At 65.8% G+C, this 8981-nt stretch overlaps 1 protein-coding gene across 1 annotated transcript in view; it reads left to right on the forward strand.

The window, feature by feature from the left end:
* The window catches only part of RBFOX3 (RNA binding protein, fox-1 homolog (C. elegans) 3), a 275085-nt gene extending 267170 nt beyond the window's left edge, over positions 1-7915 (forward strand). The window contains exons 6-15 of the mRNA XM_014953196.1: positions 670-807; positions 1685-1738; positions 2253-2345; positions 3430-3490; positions 3746-3799; positions 4061-4193; positions 4755-4794; positions 5363-5424; positions 5700-5778; positions 7901-7915. Of these exons, the coding sequence (XP_014808682.1) occupies positions 670-807; positions 1685-1738; positions 2253-2345; positions 3430-3490; positions 3746-3799; positions 4061-4193; positions 4755-4794; positions 5363-5424; positions 5700-5778; positions 7901-7903 (717 nt within the window). The 3' untranslated portion in view covers positions 7904-7915. The remainder of the gene's footprint in view (positions 1-669; positions 808-1684; positions 1739-2252; positions 2346-3429; positions 3491-3745; positions 3800-4060; positions 4194-4754; positions 4795-5362; positions 5425-5699; positions 5779-7900) is intronic.
* Positions 7916-8981: the final 1066 nt, after the last annotated feature.

The following is an 8981-nucleotide window of genomic DNA, read 5'->3' on the forward strand; positions in this document are numbered from 1 at the left end:
GTGCTTCTCTCCCTCGCAGCCCCCTCACCCCCCGCCCCCCCCCCATCATTTTTAATCACTTGTAATCTACCTGCTTGGCTGCCTTCCCACCAGAGAGCTTCAATTCCGGGGCTGTAACGCAGCGCTGCCGAAAATGCTGAGCCGACACTTCCCAGCCCCCGTGTGCGGGGTCTGCCACCCCCCACCCTGAGCACACACACACACACCTCCCCCGTGTGCCACCGTGCCACTGGGCTAACGACAGGGTGGGAAGAGGCCAGTGTGAGGCCACGCTATGCTGGCCAGCTCTCTGGACAGTGGGTCACCCCCACCCTCATCCCAGGGTGTGCTCCCTGTGCCCTCAGCCCCCCATGGGGTGGGTGATGCCCTCACCCCGTTGGCAGCACTGACCGAGGTGGGGGGGTCAGGCTGGTTCCCCAGGGTGGACATTGCCCACTCCCACAGGCAGAGTTCCCCTCCGGCATCCCCCCCAACTCACCGGGCTGTGGGGAGACCCACGGAGCGCTACCCAGAGCTTGGGGGACCACAGGGTCCAGGGTGTCCTTAGGGGCAGGCAGGGCCGAGGGGAGGGGAGGGGGACAGTCCCTAAGCCTGGACCCCCATCCAGGGGGGTGGGGGGGGCATGGAGGTGGCGAGGTGGGGGCTGATGGCCGGCGGTGCTTCCTGCAGCAGACAGACGAGGCGGCACAGACAGAGAGCCAGCAGCTACACTCCTCAGACAACACAGACAAGCAGCAGCCCAAGAGGTTACACGTCTCCAACATCCCCTTCCGATTCCGGGACCCCGACCTGCGGCAAATGTTCGGGGTGAGTCCGGCCCCATCCACCCACCCGCGTCCCCTGCTCAGGTGCTGCCGGTGGCACTGGAGGGACCCCACCGTGTCCCATCCCCATGGTGTGCCCGGGCACCTCCGTGCCACCGCTGGCCAGGAGCAGTGGTCCACGGAGCGCTACCCAGAGCTTGGGGGACCACAGGGTCCAGGGTGTCCTTAGGGGCAGGCAGGGCCGAGGGGAGGGGAGGGGAGGGGGACAGTCCCTAAGCCTGGACCCCCATCCAGGGGGGTGGGGGGGGCATGGAGGTGGCGAGGTGGGGGCTGATGGCCGGCGGTGCTTCCTGCAGCAGACAGACGAGGCGGCACAGACAGAGAGCCAGCAGCTACACTCCTCAGACAACACAGACAAGCAGCAGCCCAAGAGGTTACACGTCTCCAACATCCCCTTCCGATTCCGGGACCCCGACCTGCGGCAAATGTTCGGGGTGAGTCCGGCCCCATCCACCCACCCGCGTCCCCTGCTCAGGTGCTGCCGGTGGCACTGGAGGGACCCCACCGTGTCCCATCCCCATGGTGTGCCCGGGCACCTCCGTGCCACCGCTGGCCAGGAGCAGTGTTGGGCAGGATTTGCACCCTGGTTATTAACCAGGTTGGGGGGCCAAGGCCCGTGCGTGGAGGGGGGAGTGACAGAGCCCGTGTCCCCCTCCCCTTGTCCCCTTCCCAGCCCTCATTAGGATTCAGGGTGGTGCAGTCTAATGAGATTGAGGGGGATACTCCTCACGTCCTGGAAGAAGGGGTGCTGTGGGAGGGAGGGATGGGGGCTCTCCCCTGCATGGCATGGAGGGTCCCCCCATGGCATGGGGCTGGGGGTCTGCAGGTGCTCACCCCCCCCCCATTCTCTCTGCTTGCAGCAATTCGGGAAGATCCTGGATGTGGAGATCATTTTCAATGAGCGGGGCTCCAAGGTGGGTGCTGCCCGTGGCCGGCGCCGTTACAGGGAGGGGGGCAGGGGAAGCTGGGGTTCCTGGGGGCTCCTCTGCCTGCTCTCCCCTCCTCTCCTGCCCCACGGGATCCAGGCATGGGGTATCCCATCCTGGGGCAGCCCTGTCCCGGCTGGGGGGGGCTGTGCAGGTCCCTGTGCCCCGAGGGAGGGGAGGGCTGGCTCTGCCCCCCTCTTCCCTGCACAGGCAGCTCGTGTCCCTCTGTGTGTGGATGTCTCTGTTGTATCTTCCCTGCTTTCTGTGCCCCTCTCCCAGCCTCTTCTCCCAGCTGGTGGGCGATGCTGGGGCCTCAGCCGGGACCCCCGGTGCCAGCGGGGGCCCTGACCCAGGCTCTCCATCTCTGCACTGCGGCAGCCTCATCTCCTGCGCCAGCTCTCCTGATTCACCCCCTCTCTCTCTCTGTCCCCACACCCTCTCTCTGTCTCTCTCTCTCTCTCTCTCTGTCTCTTTCTTTTCTCCTTTTCTCCTCTGCTCACAGGGTTTTGGGTTTGTAACTTTTGAAACTAGCACAGATGCCGACCGGGCACGGGAGAAGCTGAATGGCACCATCGTAGAGGGCCGGAAGATTGAGGTGCTCAGATAAGTGTGCTAGTGCCATGCCTGCGTGTGCGTGTGTCCCCTGCGCCCTGCCCGGGGGGCTGCAGGCAGGGCAGAGCCACCCGGGGACCAAGGGCAGGGGGACGTTTTGGGGCAGCCCCAGGTCCCGCATGTCCCGGGGGGGGCTGTTCCCGGCGCGTGCATGCGTCCCTGAATGGTGGCATGGGAGCATGTGTGCCCGCTGCCGGGGTGCTCCTCACTTGGCACAAGGAGCATCCAGCTCAAAGGAGCCTCCTGCGTGTGGGGAGAGCGTGGCCCGGGCTCTGCCTGCATTTTGCCTGGTTACAGAGGGGTCTGGTGGACCCCCACAGCCCCCCCCCACCCACCACGCAGCCCACCCTGGGCTCTGCAGGGAGGAGAGGGGCTCCCTGCTCCGCGTGCCATCCCCACTCCCCTGCCCCGGGAGGCAAGGATGCTGCACAGGGTGCCCGTGCCCACTGTGCCAGCGGCTGCCGTGCTGCCTGGCCCCAGGAATTCTGCTTCTTGAAGCCGGGCAGAGGGACCAGGCTCTGCCTGTTCACTGGCAGCACCTCGCTGATCACCAGCGAGCAGAGGGAAGGGGGTAGCACGTGGCAGAGGGAGTGGGACACAAATGTCCCCAGCAGTGCCAAGGGAAGGGCAGCCTGGCAGGGCACAGCGATGTCAGAGAACGTGGTCCAACAAAGCCAGGCAGGAGCTCACAGGAGCTTGGATGAAGCCACAAGTGTGTCCTTCCCACTGGCAGGATCAGGTGGGGATGGGAGGTGGCCGAGCCTGGTGGCAGCATGCTGGGGCTTGTCCTGAGCATGGCACCGCAGCGGTCGGGGCATCAGCCACCAGCCCAGCCAACACTTGCCACTGGAGCTGGGAGGGCTGGGGTGCAGACAGGATGGCACCATGGCAGGGCAGCTGCTGGCAGAGATTCCTCCCGCGTCTCCCCAGGCGGCCGGTGTCCTTCACTCTGGCACCCGAAGCAGCGGTGACACGCACCGAGCGCAGCCAAGCGGGTCCTGGACCGCAGCCCCCCCCCCCAGCCCCACTGCCCGCTGGCACTGAGCCCCTGTCCCCTCTCTCTGCAGGTGAACAACGCCACGGCCCGCGTCATGACGAACAAGAAGGCTGCCAACCCTTACTCCAACGGTAAGGACCGGTGCCAGGAGGGCAGGGGCATCCCCGGGCACCGTGGCTGCCCGCTTGTGGCTGAGCTGCCGCAGCAAACACCCTCTGTGCCCTTGGGTGGACCTGAGGGCAGCAGCTCCCTGCTTTTTGGGGGGGTGCAGCTCCCCCGGGCACCCCATACCCTGCATCCACCCGGGGACGGGGTGTGTGGCCCCTCAGGGTGGGGGGAAGGCGGCAGGGGGTTGTCCCTGTCCTCACCGCTCTCCCTGCTCACAGGCTGGAAGCTGAACCCGGTGGTGGGCGCAGTCTACGGCCCCGAGTTCTACGCAGGTAACGTCACATCGGGGATGGACCCCCCCTCCCCAGGTCCCCCCAGTGTCAGCTTCACTCCGTGTCCGACACCATCACTGCTCTGAGCACCCCCAGCCCCTCACCCCTGCACGCACAGCTCCCCCCGACACCCCCCCTGCCCCAGCATCCCTGTGTCCCCAGCAGGCTTGGGGTGGGGGGGGGACAGAGGGACCTTCATATGCGGGGGTCCCTGTCGGGAGCTGCTGGGGAAAGGCCACCTTTGTCCCCTCTCTCCTGCAGTAACGGGGTTCCCGTACCCCGCCACGGGCACAGCGGTGGCGTACCGAGGGGCACACTTACGGGGACGAGGACGTGCTGTCTACAACACCTTCCGGGCCGCGCCGCCGCCACCACCCATCCCCACCTACGGCGCGTGAGTACCGGGGCGGCAGGGACACTGCCTGGCACGGGCACGGTGCCCGGCTGCTGCCACCTTGCTCCGGTGCTGCTGCCGTCGGCGTTGGCATTGCCGGGCTCTCGGGCTGTGACTCTCCCAGCACCTGCCTGGCCTCAGATTCTGGGAAACCCCCATCAGAGGGGGTCCCCTTCTGCCCTTCGGGGTGACCCACGTGCTCACCAGGCTCCTGTGCCCCAAAGCACCCTCGGGTGCTCCAGCTGTGCCAGTTGGTTTAACAGAAATAACTCCTTCTCCCGGGACTCAGGCACAGCCGTAGCCATATGTGGCCACTTGGTTGCTCCCAACAGTGGCCATGCCCTGGACTCCTCCATCCTTGTGGCATCTTCTGCCCATCCCCATGTCCCAGCCCTCCCTGCCAGCATTCCCAGCCTGGGACATGCCCTCAGGCTGCCTGGACACCCCTCCTCACCCATCGGCTGCTCTGTAGGAAGCAGCTCCCCCAGTTCACCGCCTTCACCCCGACCCCTCTCAGCTGGTGGCACCGGCCAGGTCCTGACACCTCCACCTTGTTTGCAGGGTCGTCTACCAGGACGGGTTCTACGGAGCCGAGATCTATGTAAGTGCCATGTCTGGGTCTGGGCCACACCAGGGACCCTGTGCCAGGGTGGGGGGCGAGAGGCACCAGCCCCTTCCCCTGGGGAGCTCAGCCTGGATCCCAACCGGAGCGTGGATGTGAGCGCAGCTCCTTCAGAGCGAGTGGGGTGGCACCACACGGGTCCTGTGCCCCCCAGCCAGGCCTCCCCATGGGGCCAGCACCCCGTGGGATTTATGGCCTCGCCAGGCCCCGGTGCGCTGTCTTACACCGGCATTTAACCTCCATATTTAAGAAGCCGTTGGCGATATTTCAGGCAGGCGGCTGAAGGATTTATCTAACGTGACACCTCATTAAAGCGATCAGGGAGGTGACATTCTCTCCTCTGGAAATTTAATTTTTTAAGGTTAATGTTTGTGAAAGCCCCTGGGGAATGGTAATGAGGCTGGTGTGCGCTGGGTGCCATGGGCACCGGCTCCCTGCAGGGTCCCACCGCTGCGCCGTGGCAGTGCCCAGGGGGGTGCCCAGCTGCCCTGACCCCCCCCCCGGTGGGTGCTGCCCCCCTCCCTGACCAGTCTCTCCTCTGCTACAGGGGGGCTATGCCGCCTACAGATACGCCCAGCCAGCAGCAGCAGCGGCAGCGTACAGCGACAGGTAAGCAGGGGTCTCCCTCTGGGGCAGGGGGGCAAAGCCCCATTTCACCCCCTGCACCCCCATCTGACACACCCCAGTCCCCCGTGGGATGAGGACGGAGCTAGGGATGCTGAGGGCACCCTGCAAACGGGGGTCCCTGGGCTTCAGCTGAGACTGGGAGAAGTGGGAAGGTGCTGGGGTGCAGGAGGGGGGGGTAATGGGGATGTGGGGGGGTTCTGAAGGGAGATGGGACCCCGTTCCCGGTCACTAACTCCCCCCCCTGTGTTTGGTTCCAGTTACGGCAGAGTGTATGCCGCGGCAGACCCCTACCACCACACCATCGGCCCCGCCGCCACGTACAGCATCGGCACCATGGTAAGAGCAGCCCCCGCCGCCTTTCTTTGCATCCCGGCGCGAGCTGCAGCCTGGGGAGGGGAGGCCTGGGGGGGTGGGGGGGAGCTGTGGGGTGCAAGGGCAGGTTGGGGGCAGCCCCACACGCTGGGGTTATGGGGAGGGGGAGCCGGGAGCTGGCGGCGGTGGCAGGAGCAGCGCAGCCCCTGCCTGGCTCTGTCCCAGGCAGGCAAGAGATGAACCCCCCCCTCACCCCATGCCTGGTGCCCCATTATACCCCACACACGCTGCTTCCCGGGGGTCCAGCTGCCCCCGCTGCCCTGGGCTTCAGCTGGGACTGGGAGAAGCGGGAAGGTGCTGGGGTGCAGGAGGGGGTGGTGATGGGGATGTGGGGGGGTTCTGAGGGGAGATGGGACCCCGTCCCCGGTCACTAACTCCCCCCCCTGTGTTTGGTTCCAGTTACGGCAGAGTGTATGCCGCGGCAGACCCCTACCACCACACCATCGGCCCCGCCGCCACGTACAGCATCGGCACCATGGTAAGAGCAGCCCCCGCCGCCTTTCTTTGCATCCCGGCGCGAGCTGCAGCCTGGGGAGGGGAGGCCTGGGGGGGTGGGGGGGAGCTGTGGGGTGCAAGGGCAGGTTGGGGGCAGCCCCACACGCTGGGGTTATGGGGAGGGGGAGCCGGGAGCTGGCGGCGGTGGCAGGAGCAGCGCAGCCCCTGCCTGGCTCTGTCCCAGGCAGGCAAGAGATGAACCCCCCCCTCACCCCATGCCTGGTGCCCCATTATACCCCACACACGCTGCTTCCCGGGGGTCCAGCTGCCCCCAGGGCCCTGCCCGGGGACCCGGGACCCCCTTTCTTCTCCCCAGTGTGCAGCCACACACAGGGAGCACGCGTGTGCCCGCCGGTACCCACAGCCCACCCAGGCACCCACGGCTTGTAGCTACCCTGACAGCCAGCATCAAAGATGAAAAATCCCACTCAGGGGCAGGATCTCAAAGCCAAACTGTCTTTTTCTTCCTTTTTTTTTAACCCACTCACCCTGGGCTGGGGCTGGGGTCGGGCTGCCAAGCACCCCTTGGCACCCCCAGCAGCCCCTCCATCCCGTGGGGATGGGCAGGGAGGGTACCAGCCCAGTGCCACAGAGGGGTCGGGAGTGGGCTTTGCTGCCGTCAGGCACAGGGGGGTCTTGCCATGCTGGTGCCATGCTGGGGGGCACCGGGGCTCGGGGCAGCCCCCAGACCACGCACCACCCCAAGGCAGTGCCCGCAGCCAGCCCAGAGTCTGGGCAGCACTGGGCACCCCCAGCCCTGCCCGCCCCTCACGTCCCAAGGACAAGCAATTTGGTGTCATTTTAAAGAGGAAAAAAAAAAAAAAAAAAGAAAAAAAAAAGATTAAAAAAAAAAAAAAGGGAAGAACTGGGCTTTGCCTCTCTCTCGAATACTGATTGGCTTTTTTTTTCATCTTTGATGTTGCAGGCTAGTCTATACCGAGGAGGGTACAGCCGCTTCACTCCCTACTAGCAAGACAGACACAGCCCCCCCACCACTAGCACTGAGCGCTCACTAGCACCCAACACACCAGGCAGACAGAGCCTCTGGAGGAACCGTGGGTGCCCGGGGGGGCTGGGACTGGGGCTGGGCCCCCCGGGGCCTCGGCAGCCCCCGTAGGGTTACGGCTCCGTCCCGCCGCCCGCCCGCATCTCCTGCACCAGCGCCTGCCCCCGGCATCCCCGGGGACCGCGGGGAGTGGGGCCGCACCTCGGCCCCCGCAGCACCCCAAAACTGGGGTGGGGGAACCCCCCGCCCCCCCGGCGGGCATTGCCCCTGCTGGAGGGTGCCGAGCGCTCATCCCTCCATGAGGCAGGAGGGGATGCTCGGCGCCGATGACACCCCCAGAGCAGCCCCCCTGCCCCCCCGTAAGAGAGACAGGAGCCGGCGGGGGCTGCTGCAGACTCCTTGGGGACAGAGCTGGGCTGGGGCAGGACCCCAGGGACAATGGGGACGAGCCCCCCGCTTTTCCAGGGTGACTGTGCTGCTCTGCGGTGCAGGGGGGGGGCTGGCTGCAGGGCATGGGGGGCAGAGTGGGGGGGCTCGGGGGGCCGGGCTGCAGCCAAAAGACCTGCCTCTCTGTTTCTGTTGTAGTGAAACCGCGGCCGTTTCCTTCTGGGACCAGGAAGGGCAAAAAAAAAAAACTCCACACACATTTTAAATCTTGCCACAGAAACCTTGCAATCAAATGAAAAATAAAATGTCAACCCCTGCAAATAAAACAACCCCAAGCAAAAAAAAAAAAAAAATCCAAAATAAAAAAAATTAAAAACAAAGCGACAAAATAATAATAATATAAAAAAATAAACAACAAAACAAAAACCCAAGAACAAAGCGGCAGCAGCCGAGTGGAAGTCCCATAACTGGCCACACACACACGCACCGAGCGAGCGAGTCCCGGAGGAGCGCCGCGGCGAGCACGGACCGGCCGGAGGCACCGGAGGGGGGGCCCCTCTCTGCCCCCAGCCCCACGGCAGGGAGGGAGAGCCGAGCGGGGGGCGTCCGGAGGGGCCTCAGCCCGCCCAGCCGCAGGGCCTGGGCACCAACGTCTTCCTTTCAGCTGCGGCACGCTGCCCCTTTCCCTGGCTCTGGGGCAGGGGGGGGACCAGGCGCTGGGCTGGGAACCCGGCTTCGTGGTTTTTTTCCCCCCCACCCCGAGCTCCGGCGCTTGCCGGTCATCAGCGTGTCGAGTGTGCGAGGCCTCAGCTCCCGCGTGGAGCCGGGGCGGCGGCGCAAGCCGCTTTGCCGAGGCGCTGGGCGTTGCAGGGGGGACGAGCCTCTGCCTTTTAAAGGGAATTTTTGTTAAAAAGAGGAGCTTGCAACTCGCTTGCCATCCCTTTTCCCCTCCTTCCCCTTCCCTCCAGCCCCTGACGCACCCGGGGCTCCCACCCCGTGGGGAGCAGCCCTGACCCACGCAGCTCCCCCTGCGCTGAGCCGGGATGGGGACTGTCCCGCTCACCCCCCCCCCACCCGAGACAGCAGAACCCCGCCGCCCCTCGGCGTGGGGGTCTCGGCCCGGGATGGGGGGCTGGTATTGCCCGCAGGCACCGGCCCGAGCCCCGGGGTCGGTCTGCAGCAGCCGCCACGCCGGGTACGGTGCCTGGCAGCACGGGGCACCGCGGAGCCCACTTTGGGGTGCAGCCCCCTCCCGTGGGGCAGCCTCACGCTCAGCCCC

Source organism: Calidris pugnax, unplaced genomic scaffold (genome assembly GCF_001431845.1).
Source record: "Calidris pugnax isolate Ruff unplaced genomic scaffold, ASM143184v1 scaffold9, whole genome shotgun sequence".
Taxonomy (NCBI): domain Eukaryota; kingdom Metazoa; phylum Chordata; class Aves; order Charadriiformes; family Scolopacidae; genus Calidris; species Calidris pugnax.